The 19,190-nt window shown below is 48.9% G+C and overlaps 1 protein-coding gene across 3 annotated transcripts in view; it reads left to right on the top strand.

Annotated features, from left to right (window-relative positions):
• Positions 1 to 18,931, top strand: part of DENND4B (DENN domain containing 4B) — a 32,339-nt gene extending 13,408 nt beyond the window's left edge. The window contains exons 12-29 of one of the 3 annotated variants that reach the window (XM_066608853.1): positions 280 to 377; positions 454 to 669; positions 773 to 918; positions 989 to 1,128; positions 1,224 to 1,347; positions 1,422 to 1,628; positions 2,686 to 2,814; positions 2,891 to 3,050; positions 4,295 to 4,480; positions 4,664 to 5,100; positions 5,186 to 5,302; positions 5,370 to 5,545; positions 8,459 to 8,594; positions 8,690 to 8,932; positions 9,055 to 9,154; positions 10,414 to 10,582; positions 10,658 to 10,722; positions 17,557 to 18,931. In XM_066608853.1, coding sequence (XP_066464950.1) covers positions 280 to 377; positions 454 to 669; positions 773 to 918; positions 989 to 1,128; positions 1,224 to 1,347; positions 1,422 to 1,628; positions 2,686 to 2,814; positions 2,891 to 3,050; positions 4,295 to 4,480; positions 4,664 to 5,100; positions 5,186 to 5,302; positions 5,370 to 5,545; positions 8,459 to 8,594; positions 8,690 to 8,932; positions 9,055 to 9,154; positions 10,414 to 10,582; positions 10,658 to 10,722; positions 17,557 to 17,702 — 2,995 coding nt within the window. In that variant the 3' untranslated portion in view covers positions 17,703 to 18,931. Of the gene's footprint in view, positions 1 to 276; positions 378 to 453; positions 670 to 772; positions 919 to 988; positions 1,129 to 1,223; positions 1,348 to 1,421; positions 1,629 to 2,685; positions 2,815 to 2,890; positions 3,051 to 4,294; positions 4,481 to 4,663; positions 5,101 to 5,185; positions 5,303 to 5,369; positions 5,546 to 8,458; positions 8,595 to 8,689; positions 8,933 to 9,054; positions 9,155 to 10,413; positions 10,583 to 10,657; positions 10,723 to 17,556 lie in introns of those variants that run through there. The other 2 variants (XM_066608852.1, XR_010793251.1) reach the window with 2 other exon arrangements.
• The last annotated feature ends 259 nt before the right edge of the window (positions 18,932 to 19,190 follow it).

Raw genomic sequence — 19,190 nt, 5'->3', positions numbered from 1 at the left:
GGGAGCACTGTCCCTCTGTGAACCCTTTACATGCCGTGATCAACTTGCAAGGGGTTAACAGCGGGGATCGGTGTTCTCACTGATCCCCCCCCCCCCCACTGTTGCAGCGGGAGGCAGGCTGTGAGGTACAGTCAGCTCCTGCTGCGGATGGAGCAGATGTACACTTACGCCCTCTGAGAGAAGGAGTGAACCCTGCAATCGGTTGATTTAAAAGCGCCTCTGCACCTTGTCAAATGCCAGTTCTCAGCCTCCATCATCTTCTTCTGTTTCTTTCAGAAGTGAAGAGAAGAAAATCCCATCGTACCAGACGCTGCCTCGCAAACCCTGCAAAGTGCTGCGGAGCTGCCTGAGCGACCTGCACAAGCAACTGGACGAAAGTAAGGCTGCCCCTGTTGCCCCGCTCGCCCTGCCCTTGCGTTCCCCTGCTGACACTAAAACTCTCCTCGGTTGCAGTGTATAACAAGCCCATGGAAGAAGCGTCTTTAGAATTTCTTCTAAAAGATTACGACCTGATTTATGGGCGCCGTACGCAGCTGGAGTTAGACGTGCGAGCCTCCTTCCTGCGCTTCATGGCCTGTCTCTTCAAAGGGTACCGCTCCTATCTCTTGCCGATAACCCAGGCCCCCTCCGAGAGGACACGAGACTCCAGCAACCTGTTCAACCTAGAGGGTAGGTGGACAAATAGCCAGCTGGAGAGGAGGTGGATAACAACGGGGAGCCGTAGCGAGGAAGACGCAGGCATCTGACCACCTAAAATAACTTTGTACTGCAGGGTTCAGGAAGTCCCGAGACCGTGCTCACCAGAAGTTCTACTTGCAGATGGTGAGGACTCAGATGTTCATGCAGTTTATTGAAGACTGCTCCTTCGTCAGTGACCGGCATGCTTCACTTGAGTTTTTCGACAACTGCGTGGAGAAGGTAAGTGTGCTCGCCCCCGGCGGCCTCCCACATTCGTTACTCCATGGACTTCCAATACTCTGCTTTCTAGGTCCAAGTGGATGGGGAAAAAATGGAGGACCTGCACTTAGTGGAGCTGGACGAGTCTCATCGTAGTGAACACACAGTATTTATCATGCCGGCAGAAGAACCTGTGGACCCAAACGGAACCGAACCACCAGCTCGATACAAGTCAGACATCTTGTTTTTGCACCCTTTAATTGCCTTTTGTATAAGATGGCTCCTTCCCCTGCTGAGACCTCTAACCCCCGCCTCTGCCCTCTCAGGTATGAATGTTTCCCGATTCTCCAGAGAGACTTATTCGAGCTACCCCAGGACTTTCTTATGGCACCACCGAGCCAATTAAAAACCAGTGCGCCCAGCAGTCCGGCACCACGACGAACCAAACAGGCGAGGAAGGGGTTAACATTGGCAGTGTAAAGTACTTACCTCTGTACTTACACTGTATTCCTTCTGTCTCTCAGGAGATCAAATCTGCTCAACGTGTGGCCCATATCTATTCTTCCATGGCCGAAATGTGGGCTAAATGCCTCCTGGGGCACTGCTACGGCCTATGGTTTATCTACCTGCCCACATTTGTCAGAGCTACGGCCTCCAAAGTGCGAGCTCTGCAGACGGCTTATGATGCCCTGAAGCAGATGGAGACAAAGAATGTGGTCTTGCCTGATGAGGTGAGCGGGTGTATGGTGTTATTGTGAGGTAAGACCTCAGTATGATGCCTGTTCATTTATATACATTTACAGCTGCCATAGGGGGAAGGAGACCAACTGGGAACTATATTTCTAGCTGTCTGAGAGGAGAAGAGACTGATTGGGGGCTATAGCTGCCAAGGAGTAGGAGATTGACTGGGGACTGTGGGCGTGGGAGGGGGGGTGTAGTTCATTAATATTATCATCTCATAGTGCTGTTGTAATATAATGCCCACCGATGCACCTACTGTGTGAAGAGGGGCTTCTTGGTTCATCCGTGCACCTACACAGAAATCTATGCCACCACCAGCTGGCATAGGAGTCTGGCTTCATTTATGCCATTTTCTAGCGTTAGTTTTACATAAATCTATCGGCTACACCCCATCTTTACAAACCAAATCTCCTAAATTTACAGCTGCCAGAAAGGGAAGGAGACTGACTAGGAATTTACTGGGGTTTATAGCTGCCAGGGATAGGGAGACTGACTGGGTTTCCATTGGCGGTTTCTGCCGTAAATGCTGGAAAAATCAGTGAAGCACACTGCGCAGTTATTTCCAGGTACGATGACCGAAACTGGATGGAAGCCATTCTAGTCCCTGCTTTCCAACAGTTGCTGCGGTTTTCCATTGTTGGATGCGGCTTGCTGTTTTTTTGTTTCTCTGTTCCATGGCAGAACAGAAGAATGGAAGTTTAGCCGAAATTGTGAGTAGAGCCTTTATATACAGCTACCAGGGGGAAAGGAGATTGACTGGTGGAAGATGTAGTGTAGGGAGCAGTGAAAGACATAGAGTGCCTGCAAGGGGTTTTGGGAGTTGTAGGCAGAGAAATGGGTCATGTGATGCTGCCCAACGGCCAGATTAGCAGCGGTGCTGAGAGGGCAGCGAGGCGAGAAAAAAGATGAAAAAGATATATATGGAGTTCATATAGCGGTGATAGCCATTTGGGACTTAGGAATTGGATTTTTGGGATACCCCTTTAATAAGCCCATTCACGTCAATAGGCCTAATATCTTTGTCCATCTTTGTGTCTCTTGTCATAGGTCTGCTACCGCATCCTGATGCAGCTGTGCGGCCTGTATGGAGAGCCGGTACTGGCTGTGCGTGTCATGCTGGAAATGAGAAAAGCCGGGATTGTCCCAAATGCCATAACCTATGGATATTATAATAAGGTGCGTGGTTAGGGAGACGCTCAGTATGGGGGTACATCCAGGATGCGTGGCATTTACCACTATGTATCTTCTGCAGGCTGTGCTGGAAAGCAAGTGGCCGTCTAGCAGTCAGAGCGGAAGGCTGCGCTGGGCTAAACTTAGGAACGTGGTTCTTGGAGCCGCCCAGTTCCGTCAGCCCCTCCGTCACAAGCAGCTGGGGTCCGAGACGCCTCCACAGAGTGAAGACAGGTCAAGAGGTGAGGGTAACTCCGTGCCAACCTTCAGGTCCCGAACCCTCGATTTTTTTGTTTAAGATGAATGTGCTCGGAAATCATGTGTCCTAAAAAGGTCAGAGGTCAGCGGAGGTCTGGCCACAGAGACCCCCACTGATCAGTAAAATGAAGCAGCTGCCCCTATGGCTCCTGCCATCCTCCTCTTCTGACATGACACATATCCTGTCTTCCTGCTGATTAGAAGTGATGATGGGAATAATTGTCCTGTGACCTCATTCCTCTCCTGCTGTAGGGTTATAATGTACAGATGTGACATCACTGCCCCGTATATTGGGGAGTCTCGCCTACTTCTAGTAATGGTTCTATCAAGACTTATGTGTTAGTGAGAAAACCAGGCAAGACCCTAAAAGTGAGCCCCCTAAACATATCCACACCCCAGATAAAACCCTTAAAGGGGTTGTCCCGCGAAAGCAAGTGGGGTTATACACTTCTGTATGGCCATATTAATGCACTTTGTAATGTACATCGTGCATTAATTATGAGCCATACAGAAGTTATTCACTTACCTGTTCCGTTGCTAGCGTCCTCGTCTCCATGGTGCCGTCTAATTTCAGCGTCTAATCGCCCGATTAGACGCGCTTGCGCAGTCCGGTCTTCTCGCTGGTGAATGGGGCCGCTCGTGCCGGAGAGCTGGTCCTCGTAGCTCCGCCCCGTCACGTGTGCCGATTCCAGCCAATCAGGAGGCTGGAATTGGCAATGGACCGCATAGAGCCCACGGTGCACCATGGGAGAAGACCCGTGGTGCATCGTGGGTGAAGATCCCGGCGGCCATCTTAGTAAGGTAAGGAAGAAGTCGCCGCAGTGTGGGGATTCGGGTAAGTACTAAACGGTTTGTTTTTTTTTAACACATGCATTGGGTTTGTCTCGCGCCGAACGGGGGGCCTATTGAATAAAAAAAAAAACCATTTCGGCGCGGGACAACCCCTTTAAAATTAGTTCAGAGCCAAGACCAGACTTCTTGCAACTAATTTAGACTGCGGACCAGACCCTTAAATTTATTTGGGCCCCATACCGGACAATACCCCTAAACTTACTCAGACCTTAGAATTATTGTAGACCCTAGATGAGCCCCCTTGGCGGTGGCTAGTGTCAGGTCCCTGCATCTATGGGCAGGTCTGCATTCTCCAGTTGACACGGTGGCCTCAGCGCCATCTTCTTCCACTGATGACATAACTGCTTTTCTCCTTTTACGTCGCCTTTTTCTGTAGATCGTTGGAAACACAATAGCTGCTCAGGCGACCTGCCCCCACGGCTGAACCTGTTGCGGCAGACCACCTGGGCTGGCCATACAAGCCGGGGTCTGGAGGACGCTACTCCGGGGAAACTGGTGAAGAGCTGGAGCGTTGCTTGTACTCAAAATGACAGCTGTATGCTGGAGATGGGAGTGGCGCAGCGTAAGTCATGGACGAAGTTGGAGAATGTAGCCCAGTCCTATCACATTGCATTGTGGGACATTTTACAATTTAGAACATGAAGTGTTTATAGTGGCTCATTATGGAGATTGGGTGACAACTTCAGTTTGGTTGGAGATTCCCTGGAGGTCCATGTACTTAGGTGCCATGTGCTTTCTTTCTTAGTGATGGACGACTTGGAGGTTAAAGAGGTCCCTAGAGAGTCGGACGTCAGCCCCTCACTAAGTGGCTCTCTCCGAAGAGGCTATGAGACTCCGATCATTCTTGATCCCTCAGAAAACGGAAGCTTATCAAATGTGAGCTTCGCCACAGACGGCAGTGGGACGGTCACCTCTGACGACTCTGAGCTGGTCCTGACGGAGAGCTCCACAGAAGGCCTCGCCAGCAAGAGCCGGGACGACGTCGGCAGCACCTCCAGGAATGGGGTGCGGAGAAGAAGTCTGGCCGGTAAGATCCAGCAGCTGCTCACCCCCTCCAGGAAGCCCTCCAGGACCTCACTCCTGAGGAAGGCTGGAAGTACCGCCGAGACTCCTTCTCCTCTAGTGTTCGAGCAGCATCATGGCTGGAGGGCTCACAGAAGACCCGAGTCCACTGCCTCCGAGGTGAGACGCTGCTGCTTGCGTTTTCATCATGGTCGCTTGCTCCCCACATTGAAGCGCCTTCACCAATCTTGTTGGCTCTTTCCAGAGCTCGGTGTCCTTGGGAAGTGAGGCCGACTCCTCCGACACGTCAGTCTGCAACTTTGCAATCCATAAGTCAACTGAGCGCCTGTTGGAAGGAGGCCAAGACCTACCCACTGTGGAGGTAGGTGTACGGGCGCTGTTGGCTCCACCAGTATGGCTGCTGTGACTTCCCAGTCTCCTCTCCTCAGGTCCTGCTCTCCAGCTGCTCCGTGTGTCCAGCCTGTCACTCTTTGATCTATGATGAGGACATCATGGCTGGCTGGACATCGGATGACTCCAACCTGAAGACGGTCTGCCCCTTCTGCGGACAACACTTTGTGCCGTTCCTGAACGTCAAGATCAGTGACCTGCAGAGACCGCGTAGGTGAGGGCGACTCATCCCGCTTGTTACATGGGGGTGTAGTGGACGGCCACTTTACCACGGTCTGATCATCGCTGGCATCTGAGCGGTCATCGGGTCTTGTAAATGCCGGCAGTGACTGAACGACAGACGATACTTCATTCGTCCTTCAGCTTCTGCAGGCATAAACAGCAAACGACGATCAGGCAGTGTAATCCTCATCTATGAACGACGGCCTGTTTACTGTGCATGGAGATGGCCGGGTGAGCCAGAGAGCAATCCGACCTAGCCACCGCCATTCAATGAGCAACTAGAGGAAGAACACCTCTGATCTGGGATGTTTTACCCTTTGTATGCCCCTGCCAAAGCAGATGGCGGCTCATGGGGGGGGATAAAGGAACGCATCAATATCCACGGGTAGACGGGAGGGACCTTAGGGCTGCCTGCTGCTACCCTGTTACATTAGTTTTTTCTGTGGCCATAAGAGTGCCGGAGCTAAATACATAGTAAAAAACAAAATTGACACTGATGTAAAGTCCTGGAATAGCGGTATGTAGACTGATGATGAGGCGGCGTTACCTCTGTGGACGTTCAGCCATGCCCACACCTGTAGAAGCTGTGAGGTGTTATCAGTGAGGCTGAGCGCCACCCAGCACGCTGATGGCGAACGAACATGAATTATCGGTTGAGACCTGATAGGGGGCGCCAGATGGATGGTACGTTACATTTCTGACGTTGTGTGGAGGGGGGGGGGGGGGTCTTGCGTGATATTAGTTCCTGTCCCCTATGACTTTCGCCACTGACCCTGAGAATGACGACACCGTACAATTAACACTTTAAAAAATGGCACAATCTCTGGGGTTTTTTATCACCCCTCCCCCCCCCCCCCCCCCCCCAAAGGAAAAAACAAACCGTGGCTGCACTTTATAATGTACCCCTAAAAGGTACTATTCAGTAGTACAAATTAAACTTCCCCAACTCGGAGGCCTGTGGAGGGCGCTCTGCTGCTCCAAATGAGATGAAATTGGGACAACTGCCATTTCAGACAATTCACTTGCCATTTCCGAAGAAGAAAATTTTTGTAAAAAAAGTTGCCAATATGTAGTGGTGTGGCTGTGCAAATCACTTTACCAATGTTCAATAAGCCCCCTTGGTCTCCAACTACACTCTCCCTTCGTAAAACCATGTATTCCACCGCTGAATGCAGGGAGTTGGCTTTAACCCCTTAACGACCAGGCTGTTTTGTACCTTAAGGACCAGACACTTTTTAGTGTTTTTTGTTTTTTTTTCTTTACCCATGTGGTGGTTTAACTGCCCTAATCCTTTTTTTCTTCAGCTACCAAAATAATTTTTGCTGTTTTTTTTTTCTCCCGTGACATATAGGGCTTTTTTTTTTTTTTTTTTTATATATCTTTTTCACTGACTGACTTTTTTTTTTTTTTTTTTTTTACTTTTATTGGGGGTAAAATAAAATACGGGAATGGGTTTCTCATTTTGTTTCGGATGTTATGGTATATAATATGTATGGTTTTGGATTACAGGACGCATACGGAGACTGTTTTGGGTCATTATTAGGGATGAGCGAGTATACTCGCTAAGGCACTACTCGCTCGAGTAATGTGCCTTAGTCGAGTATCTCCCTGCTCGTCCCGAAAGATTCGGGGGCCGGCGCAGGGCGGGGAGCTGCGGGAGAGAGCAGGGAGGAACGGAGGGGAGATCTCTCTCTCCCGCCCGCTCTCCCCTCCCTGCTCCCCACCGCAACTCATCTGTCAGCTGCGGCGGCCCCCGAATCTTTCGGGACGAGCAGGGAGATACTCGGCTAAGGCACATTACTCGAGTGAGTAGTGCCTTAGCGAGTATACTCGCTCATCCCTAGTCATTATCTTTTTTTTTTTTTTAATTATGTAATTTTTTATTTTTTTTTACTATCTATGTCCCTCATAACATCATATAAGACCTCTGGAGGACATTCACGTGTTTTTTTTTTGTGTTTTTTTTTTTTTCTTTTCACTGTAGCTGGAACATCCATAGGAGCCGCATCAATAGGAGCCCCAGTTAGAGGGGAAAACATCCCCTGTAGTGACAATAGTCAGTGGCAGAGCTGATCAGGGTCTACTACGACCCTGCAGCTCTGCTGTAGCAAGGAATCCCGGTGGTCATGTGACTGCCGACTCTCATAGTGGAGGGCACACTTCCACTTGTTAGTACGTAGCACTTATTGAGCGCTGTGTGCTAAATAAAGGAGAAGGCAGAAAGGGTTAGCAACTCCTCCTGCCTTCTCTTTGAGGGTTCTCAGCTGTGACTAACAGCTGACAACCCGACCTGCTTCTGATTGATTGCAGAAACAGAGGCTTTAACCCCCGCCGTATTTTTTACTATTGGCTGGGATTAAAGCCCAGGGCCAAGGCCGTGAATTTAATGTGCCTGGTCCTAAATGAGTTAATTGCTGCCACATGCCAATGCCAGAGCTGATGCTGATGCAGGTCTGTCATGGTGGTCCTGGTCTGCTGCAGCGCCACCTATCAGCAACTTTTTTTTACTAAATTTTTTTTTTTCTACAAATGGCGAGTGTATCGTCTGAAGTGGCAGTTGTCCGAATTTCATCTCCTTTAGAGTAGCAGAACACCCTTCCTTCAGCGGCCTGTCGAAGAGGAAGTAAAATTTTTATGGGTCTTTGAATGCAACAATGAAAAAACTGAAAAAATATAGTTTGCTCATTATGACGCAAGTCAATGAGGGGTTAAAGAAACAAATGACCGGGTTTTCAATGGGTTAAAAGGGAATTTCAATTGCTATGATTTTGGAGACCTTATAGTAGAGGGCATCACTCCAGAGCAGCGCTCAGTAAGCTGCCCAACCCCCAGATGAATAGGAACCCAAATTGCATAAGCCCCTTGTAATCGCAGCGGTTAATTAGCCACCTTGCTGTGTTTGCAGCGCTGATGATCCCTCTGAGGCGTCCACTGATGGAGGTGCTGTGAGCCGCGGACCTGTTTTAAGTGACCGCTACCAGTGTTTGGTGCTGGATGAGGACAGATCTCCCGCTCCGTGCAACGGATTCCCTGATGTCCAGGTACCAAATAACGCCACGTGTCCTGCGGGCAGACCGCTTCATCATGTCACTTTCAGGGCTTTGTTGTCCTTATTATATAGTCTTCCCTCCATCAGCACAGCGCCAGTGATGTGACCTCGGAGATGGTGACGGTGGCATATCTCTGCCCCTTGGTCCTCCGCAAAGAGATGGAGAGCCTGCTGGAGAACGAGGGTGGCGACTTTCTGTCCCAACCAGAACTGGTGGACAGTCACCCCATCATCTACTGGAACCTGGTCTGGTACTTCCAGCGCCTGGCGCTGCCCAGCAACCTCCTTCAGCTTGTTCTGGCATCCAAGCACGTACAGCAGTCTGCTCAGGTGGGAACCGAGTGGGCTGGCAAAGCAGGAGGTCGTCTGCTTATTTCCTCTTTAAACCAGAAACAGATAGAGGGGTTTGATTTAATCTTTGGCATCACTGACCAGAACCTTCTGCCCTGCAGGTCACAGAAAATCCGCTTGTCAGAGTCCGCTTATTATGGGATGTGCTGCTGCAGGACCCTGACCGCTGGCCGCCCATGTACGCTTTATGGAAGCTTCACCGTAAGTCCAGGAGATGGAATGACTGGGTTATGGGAATGTGGCATTTATCTGGTTGATATGGCAGTGACCACCTATGGCAGTCATGGCGAACCTTTTAGAGACCAAGTGCCCAAACTGCAAACCAAAAGCCACTTATTTATCACAAAGTGCCAACATATGATTTTACCTCCGTCGTTATAAAAAAAGACAGGGCTGCTTCAAAATAGACAGGGAGGAACGCCTTGTGGTTGTTTCCTAGCTGGAGCCCTGGAGTAGCATTAGTGCGGATTTTGACAGGGTATGTTAACATGTGGTGTAAATGCATTTCCAAATCCAAAAAAACCTAAGGTAGCTTGAGGTATGCTGCCATGTGCAGAGTGACCCCAGGAGTAATAGTATCCCCTATATTGGCCCAAGTGGTAATAGCATCTCCTTTATCGGCTCCAGTGGTAATGGCGTCCCCTATATCAGCCCCAGCGGGAAAGGGGACCCCCCTGCGTCGGCCCCAGCGGGAATGGCGATCCGCCCCCCTGCGTCGGCCCCAGCGGGAATGGCGATCCGCCCCCTGCGTCGGCCCCAGCGGGAATGGCGATCCGCCCCCTGCGTCGGCCCCAGCGGGAATGGCGACACCCACCCCTCCCCCTCCTGTGTCGGCCCCAGCAGGAATGGGGACCCCCTGTGTCGGCCCCAGCGGGAATGGCGATCCGCCCCCCTTCCTGCCTTGGCCCCAGCGGGAATGGCGACAACACCCCCCCCCCCCCCCCCGTGTCAGCCCCAGCGGGAATGGCGAACACCCCACCCACCCCGTGTCGGCCCCAGCGGGAATGGCGTCCCCTATATCGGCCCCAGCAGCAGTGGTGTGCCCCTGAGACCCATATACTTACCTTTTCCTTGTCTTCAAAGCGCCTCTGCTCAGTGCCTTTACGGGCGGCTTTATGTGTGCCTGGACTCCTTCTCTTCTCCTCCTGCGGAACCAATGAGGAGAGGTCAGGGGAGGATGATCCTGGATGCACACCCTGCCGTCAGTATGTGCACCCATAGCGGCGCCATTGAGTGATTACTAGCCAGGGACCCGTGGCACCCTGTGTGGTGACCATTTTCATGCTGACCAGACGTTGGTGCGTGCGCCCACGTAAAGGGCTCTGAGTGCCCCCTCTGGCTTGCGTGTTATAGGTTTGCCACCATGGCCCTATATGATGCATACCTGTACAGTGCAGTGACTAATGGAATACTGCCACCTGGTGGTCAGGATATCCTAAGACGTTCATCTCTATTGACAGGAAATCTTCCGAACCACCTGCAAGGCTGGCGCTCCCACTCTCACCCCTTCACCCTGGAGTTCCTGGAGAAGATCCTGAATTTCATTGGCCTATTTGAGGTGCATAAAGCGATCTCGCTGCTATTAAATGTCCTACAGGAACAGAACTCCCCTCCGCAGATCCTCCAGAGGTAGGTGGCTCTATGGCACAGACGGTGGTGGTGGAGTACGTGGTTACTGAGTAGTGACCCTTGTCCCGTCCTCAGGGGGATCTACAGGGAGATGCTGCTGCTGACAATGGCCGCCCTGGGGAGAGAGCATATGGATGTGGGTGAGTGATGCCAATCTATAGAAACTGCTCAGAAAATCTTGTGCATCCAGGTGTCGGCCCAAATCCTTCCACTTCAGGGGTCTGCCCGGTCAGGGAACAGAAGCCATTGTGAATCCATTTCTCTGACTTGACAAATGAAAGTGACAACAGGAGCTCCGGAGAGGCGATAGCGAGACACCCCAAAAAGGGAGATGATCCCTCTCCTTCCTGACGGATTCCTCTCTAGCTCCACGCTGTGCGGGTGTCCTGGTACATAACGGGCACCTGCAGCCCAATCGGGTGGTACAGCTGGTCCTGTTCCTCAAGGATGGCAGGCTTACAGGGACTGCAGGATTTGCTCTATCCTCCAGCCTACTCTCTGGGGGGCACTAACCTGCATCCAGCGGTGACTCCGATCTGCTTTTCTCCATATGTTCAGTAGACCTCAGCTCCTCTTCGTGAAGAATATGTGCCGCCGCAGGTACCCCACAAGGGTGCAGGTCAACCTACATGGCCACTGCACTTTTATTGCCTGAAATACCAAAGTGGTGGCGAATGTTGGCTGGTCCTATGAGGATCGCACGGTACGGGGCCAGGCTTCGGGAGGTCTCTGTGACCGTTACTTGGTCCTGGCAAGACAGTGTTTTGTGGTTCGCTCCAGTAAGCGTTCCAGAATCCGCATAGATTTAGGCCCAGACCTTCATTGGCAGCTCACGCGAATCAACTTGCTTTTGCCCTGCTGTCTTTCTGGCGTGAGTGCCGTGTCCAGCCCTTTTTATCCTCCCCTCGCTTCCTCTCGCGAGAGTTGCCATGTACCCTCCGCCACATCATACAACAATAAACCGTAAAAGAAATAGAGTATGTAAAATAACAAACAGTTGTACACCCCTTAGCCCCGTCCCATCACAGGAAGTAAACTTATGTACACTCCTTAGCCCCGTCCTGTCACAGGAAGTAAACTTATGTACACTCCTTAACCCCGTCCCGTCACAGGAAGTAAATTTGTGTACACTCCTTAACCCCGTCCTGTCACAGGAAGTAAACTTATGTACACTCCTTAACCCTGTCCCGTCACAGGAAGTAAACTTGTGTACACTCCTTAACCCCGTCCTGTCACAGGAAGTAAATTTGTGTACACTCCTTAACCCTGTCCCGTCACAGGAAGTAAACTTGTGTACACTCCTTAACCCCGTCCTGTCACAGGAAGTAAATTTGTGTACACTCCTTAACCCCGTCATGTCACAGGAAGTAAACTTATGTACACTCCTTAACCCCGTCCTGTCACAGGAAGTAAACTTATGTACACTCCTTAACCCCGTCCCGTCACAGGAACTAAATTTGTGTACACTCCTTAACCCCGTCCCGTCACAGGAAGTAAACTTATGTACACTCCTTAACCCCGTCCCGTCACAGGAAGTAAACTTATGTACACTCCTTAACCCCGTCCTGTCACAGGAAGTAAAATTATGTACACGCCTTAACCCCGTCCCGTCACAGGAAGTAAATTTGTGTACACTCCTTAACCCCGTCCTGTCACAGGAAGTAAACTTATGTACACCCCTTAGCCCCATCCTGTCACAGGAAGTAAACTTATGTACACTCCTTAACCCCGTCCCGTCACAGGAAGTAAACGTATGTACACTCCTTAACCCCGTCCCCTCACAGGAAGTAAATTTGTGTACACTCCTTAACCCCGTCCTGTCACAGGAAGTAAACTTATGTACACTCCTTAACCCCGTCCTGTCACAGGAAGTAAATTTGTGTACACTCCTTAACCCCGTCCTGTCACAGGAAGTAAAGTTATGTACACTCCTTAACCCCGTCCTGTCACAGGAAGTAAACTTATGTACACTCCTTAACCCCGTCCCGTCACAGGAAGTAAATTTGTGTACACTCCTTAACCCCGTCCTGTCACAGGAAGTAAACTTATGTACACTCCTTAACCCCGCCCTGTCACAGGAAGTAAACTTATGTACACTCCTTAACCCCGCCCTGTCACAGGAAGTAAACTTATGTACACTCCTTAACCCCGTCCTGTCACAGGAAGTAAAGTTATGTACACTCCTTAACCCCGTCCTGTCACAGGAAGTAAACTTATGTACACTCCTTAACCCCGTCCTGTCACAGGAAGTAAACTTATGTACACTCCTTAACCCCGTCCCATCACAGGAAGTAAATTTGTGTACACTCCTTAACCCCGTCCCATCACAGGAAGTAAATTTGTGTACACTCCTTAACCCCGTCCTGTCACAGGAAGTAAACTTATGTACACTCCTTAACCCCGTCCCATCACAGGAAGTAAATTTGTGTACACTCCTTAACCCCGTCCTGTCACAGGAAGTAAACTTATGTACACTCCTTAACCCCGTCCCGTCACAGGAAGTAAACTTATGTACACTCCTTAACCCCGTCCCGTCACAGGAAGTAAATTTGTGTACACTCCTTAACCCCGTCCTGTCACAGGAAGTAAACTTGTGTACACTCCTTAACCCCGTCCTGTCACAGGAAGTAAACTTATGTACACTCCTTAACCCCGTCCCGTCACAGGAAGTAAATTTGTGTACACTCCTTAACCCCGTCCTGTCACAGGAAGTAAACTTATGTACACTCCTTAACCCCGTCCTGTCACAGGAAGTAAATTTGTGTACACTCCTTAACCCCGTCCTGTCACAGGAAGTAAACTTGTGTACACTCCTTAACCCCGTCCTGTCACAGGAAGTAAACTTGTGTACACTCTTTAACCCCGTCCTGTCACAGGAGGAAAACTTATGTACACTCTTTAACCCCGTCCTGTCACAGGAGGAAAACTTATGTACACTCCTTAACCCCGTCCTGTCACAGGAAGTAAACTTATGTACACTCCTTAACCCCGTCCTGTCACAGGAAGTAAACTTACATCTTGCCTGGAAAGGGTTTCGCACAAATGGATGTAAACCTAGGTCAGAGGCTGAACCCACGCCATCCACAGCGGGAGTCGGCTGTGACTGACAGGTGGCATGCTGCTGCAACAGCGGGGATAGTTGAGAAGACAAATCCCAGCTGTGAACCCCTCATATGCAGAAATTGCTGTTGATCTGGGCATGTAAAGGGTTCACAGAGGACCAGTGCTTCCTCTGTAAAATCATCGGTCCTCCGCTAAGTATTTGTTGAGAGATGATGGGTTGTCATGGCAACTGGATTCCAGACAATGGCATTTTGGTCTGCCATGGCCTGCGATCACTATGAATAGTGACAATGCATTGCAGTACACATCTACTGCAATGTATTCTCAAAGCATCACAGGTTCAAGTCCCGTACAGGAACATAAAATGTAAAAAAAAAAAAACACCTTTTTTTTGCAAATTTCCCCTTTAATATCACCACATCTGTAATGACATGTACAATAAATTGAACACACTTTTAATCCTGCACAGCAAGCACTGTGAAAAAGTAATAAAAGTGATCAGAAAAGCAATATGTACCCTAAAATGGTACCAGTAAAATCTACAGCTTGTCACACAAAAAACATACAGCTCTCACAGAGCTCCGTCTGTCGGAAAATAAAGTTGTGGGACTTTGAATACACCGATCCCAAAAAAAATTACATTTTCCTAAAAAAAAAAAAAACGAATTAAAGGGTGTTTTGTTGTGCAAAAGTGGAAAAACATCTAATTTTTTTTGTCATAATTGAACTGACCCACAGAAAAATGTATCATGTCATGAAGGCCAGGCTCACACGAGTGTAACTAATTGCGTGTTCTGCGCACAATTTATGCCGTGAATGGAATCGATGATTTTGATTGATCCACTGACACTTGTGTATAGTGCAGCAAGTTCTATTTTACCGCGTATTAGGCGCGATTGAACCCTATTGTTTTCTATGGGTGTTTACGAAAATGCTCTCCATAAGCCGTTACATTGCGTTTGTGCAAAAACCGCTGCACAGAGACAATGGAAGAAAAGTTTAAAAAGCAGGAAGTCGGTGCAGGACGGCGTCCGTGAGATACGCCGTCATGTGCAGGCATACACGATTAGAAATGCTGTGATACGCAGTTCCACACAAGAGGATACACAAGAGGCGCTGTCCCACTCTTTTCTCTTTGATCACTACACAAAAAGCAACCCTCACGGCCGTGGCGACGGAAAAATAAAGCTATGGCTTTTGAAAAGTGGAGATGAAACCCCTAAAATCATTGCGCCCTCATAGCCAAAAAAGGCGGTGTCGCCAAGGGGTTAAAGAAACCGTGTCTGTATAAACAGCTGTAAACACATTAACCCCTTAATGACACGGCCTGTTTTGGGCTTAAGGACGCAACAATTTTTGGCGGATTTTCTTCTCCGTTTATCAAAAGCCATAACTTTTTTATTTTTCCGTGGACACGGCCGTATAAGGGCTTGTTTTTTGCATGGCGAACTGTAGTTTTTATCGGCGCCACTTTTGGGTACATAGACTATATTGTAAAACTTTTTTTTTTCTTTTTTTTATGATAACCGGGAGAGAAAACGCATCAATTCTGACATAGCGCTTTTTTTTTTTTTTTACAGCATTAATCATGCAACATAAATTCCATTTTTTTTTCTGCGGACCGGTACAGTTACAACGATACCAAAATTCTTACATTTTTTTTTTAGGTTTTCCCACTTTTCTGCAATAAAACCCCTTTTTTTGGGGGGTAATTTTTTTTTTCTAAATCGCTGCATTCAAAGTCCTGTAACTTTTTTATTTTTTGATGTACGGAGCTCTGTGAGGGCTTATTTTTTGCGAGATGAGCTGTAGTTTTTACTGGTACCATTTTGGGGTACACATGGCTTTTTTGATCACTTTTATTGCGTTTTTAGTGAGGCAAAATGCTAAAAATTAGCATTTTGCCTCAGTTTTTTAGCGTTTTTTTTTTTTTTGCGTTTTTTTTCCGAGCACAGTCAAAAGCATGTGCAACTTATTGTATGTGTTGTTACAGACGTGACAATACCAAATATGTGGGGTTTTATTTTATTTTTTTACCTTTTGTTTATGCTAATCTGAGAAAAAGCATAAAGAAATTTTTTTTTTACTCTTTTTTTTACATTTTTTTTTTTTTATTCATTTTTTTAATCTTTGTTTTTTGTAGAACATTTGTGTCCCCTGGGGGACTTTAACCACTGCCCTGATGATCACTGTCATAAGGCATGGCAGAGCTACTGCTCTGCCATGCCTTATCGCTTATACAGCGATCATAGGCATAGGCAATACAGGACGCCAGTGTCTGGCGTCCTGTTACCATGGTGACAGGCCGGGCTCTCGCGATGTTATCGCGAGAGCCGGCTGGAGACACAGAGGGAGTCCGCTCCCTCTGTGAACTCTTTCCCTGCCGCGATCTACTTAGATCGTGGCAGGGAAGGGGTTAACAGCGGGGTGCGCATCTCCGATGCCCCCCCGCTGTTGCAGCGGGACGCCGGCTGTGACTGACAGCTGGCTCCCGCTGCGGGATAGCGCGGGATCATATGTGATCCCGCGCTATCTCCAGGACGTAAGTTTACGTCCTGTTGCGGGAAGTACCCTGCTGCCAGGACGTAAACTTACGCCCTGCAGCGGGAAGGTGTTAAAGAACCGTATCCTAGAAGATGTGTAGGAGCAAGAAGGTTACTGCGTCTCCCAGCAGGAGAGCCAGACAGGAGGAGCTACCAGAGCCCTACAGAATACCCTCTAGCATCAGGACTGAAGGAACAGGACGAGCTACCAGAGCCCTACGGAATATCCTCCAGCAGCAGGACAGGAGGAGCTACCAGAACCCTACAGAATGACCTCCAGCGACTTCTGACTGTTATATACAGACTCCATGAGGGTTGCCTATAGTGGGACCTCTGCTGACCCTCCAGCACCCTGCAGCTTGCTTGGCATTCGCCAGAGAACCCCAGAATTAGCAGGCCGGCCATAGTCACCCCGATCTCTCTAGCTGAAAGCAGGTTCACACTAACAAACGTGAAAGAGTCTGGAGACACCATGGCGAACTCTGTTACCTGCAACATCATTCAGCAGGACCAGTTTTGAGCAAAGCGTTCCCCTAATATTTTGGCGCGTAGCGCTGGGCCGATCATAGAGTTCAGCTCTGAAGACGCCCCGTGTGATTAACTACCCTGTTTCCCTGAAAATAAGATATACCCGGAAAATAAGACCTAGCATGATTTTCCAGAATTTTTGAGGATGCAAAATGATTTTTCAGGCTTTTTGAGGATGCTTGAAATAGAAGCCCTACTCCAAAATTAAGCCCAGCTAACAGTTAATTTAAAAAGTCAATTTAAATAGTGTCCAGGCAGCTATACATGTAAAAAAGTTAAACCTTTTTGAATAAAAATTAATATAAGTCACTGTCTTATTTTCGGGGAAACGCTGTAGTAGTGTCTGACCTCTGGGTGGGCTACTTGCAGGGGCATGTGTGGCTGTGTTCCCTTTATCTTTTAGCCGCTCCGTGAATCACGTGGGTGAGCGTGCTATTGGTTTGAAAAACGTGGACAAATATCGCGCTCATAAACGTGTGATTTTCTATGTGAGTGTGTTTTGCGAGGGAAACCGTATTGCATCGTGTGGGGAAAACACTCGCGATTATAAAAGGCAAAATAACAAATTGCATCACACTCGCTCGAAAATCACATCTGCATGCAAGTTTGCTGCAATTTTTGGGGGCCCATAGAAAATGGGTGATATCACCCAAAAAATAGGACATTCTGTCTCGCTGCACGAGAAAAAACCTTCATGTGAATTAACACAGCGAAATCAATGTGCGTTTTTTTTGTTGTGTCCGTAACGCTATCGGCCAGAACTGGCGCATGAAAGTGGCCTGTGTGAATGTCCCTGTACTCATACCAGCCAGTAACCCGTACCCCTTCTCTCTCCCGCAGCTGCATTTGACAGCAGATATAAAGCTGCTTGTAAGAAGCTGGGAAGCTCCCTGGGAAAGGAAGAACTGCGCAAACGGCGGGCACATCTCCCCAGCGCCAAAGCCTTGGACTGCCGCAAGACATTTGGTGCAACGCTGGAATGCTAGGCCTCACTATCATGCTCACTATGTGGAAAGTGCAATATGGAGTGCGGTCTCTGTTGTAGTCAGAGACACTGTGTGCACGTAGAAGCGGGCGGGCGCTGCCATGTTCTCATCAAGGATGGGCACTGCTGAGAAAATCTCCCCCCCAACACCCCCGTTCCCTCCTGTCCTCGCTCTCCACCCTCTCACCGGCTGGAGACAGTAAGAATGAGGATAGCGATGGCAGCCAGCTCTTCCTGCATCTCATCAGACGCGTGCCAACCAGCGCCCGCCGCCAGGACGCTGAGCCACACATTTTTATATCGCCAGTTTCACCATTTGTTTTTAGTGCTTTGCAGGAGTAGCGACTACTGCTAATTTGCCCTTAATGGTTTGTGCTGCATAGGTTAAGAAGGGGTTAATCGCCGGCGCCAAAGATTTTTTTTTTTTTCATGATTCATGCAGCGGTGGCACCAACCTCTGATTTCTGCCACCATGAGCCAAGGTCCCGTCTTCCAAAGTTAGCGACTGCCACATTTACCTCCAACTGCTAAAGCTGCATCCTACTCCACATGAGGCTCGAGCGGCGCAGTGGCATCAGTTGCCCGGAGCCGTGCAGCCATGTTGTTGGAGCCCTGATGGGGACTGATGCCACGCGTAGCCCAGCTCTAGTACTTGGCACTGTGGCTCTGTGTTTTATGTCTTTTTTTTTTTTTTTTCACTGTATTGGGGGCTGGGTATCACTGCCCCCCACCCCTCCGCACTGCTGCGGAATGACCTTTTAAGTTGTCAGTATTACCAGGTGTGTACATTTTATAATTTATTTCTGTGGATATTTCATGGTATTCGGCCCCTAGGGGTCCTTGTGTTTACCGTACAGTGTTGTGAGGCCGGGTGTCCGGGCTTGCTATATATGCACCGTACATCTGTGACCTCCGGTCACGTGAGACTGTGAGCTGTGGCGGTGTCTCAGGCGGCACCCGTAGCATTTTTCTAATGTTCTCCGTGAAGTTTTTGTTTTTACCACATTGCTGTATAGAGTTTATCGTTTTTTATCGCTTCCCAAAATTTTAATTTTTTTGCGGGTTTTTAATTTCATTGTGCAGGTTGGTAGGGGGGTTCAATGCTGTCCTGCCTCATTACTGTCACCCGTAGTGCTCAATATCCGTATATAAGGGGTCACAGATCTGGACGTTTGTATGTATGACGGGGGAGGGGTTGCTGGAAATAAAAGTGTTTGCATCACTGCTGTAGCTTTGTGGCGTTTCTGTTTCGGATCAATGGATAATTAAAGGGTTAATGAGAAATCAGCTAGTCTCTAAAAAGGTGAAATAGTTATTACTGATCATTAATGCATCAGAAAAGGAGATAAAGGCCTCCAATGCCTCCTATATCGCTCTTCTCTATCTACGCTTTTATGTACCCTCCTACCACTTTAACGCTTCTAGCAGGTCAAAACAGTACTCCTTCCCTATCAAAAAGTGAAAGTGGAAGGAAGTGATAACACAGGAG

The sequence above is a fragment of the Eleutherodactylus coqui genome, chromosome 6, assembly GCF_035609145.1.
Source record: "Eleutherodactylus coqui strain aEleCoq1 chromosome 6, aEleCoq1.hap1, whole genome shotgun sequence".
Taxonomy (NCBI): domain Eukaryota; kingdom Metazoa; phylum Chordata; class Amphibia; order Anura; family Eleutherodactylidae; genus Eleutherodactylus; species Eleutherodactylus coqui.
The sequence above is the reverse complement of the archived record's forward strand: the minus strand, read 5'-3'. Positions and strand labels throughout refer to the sequence as shown.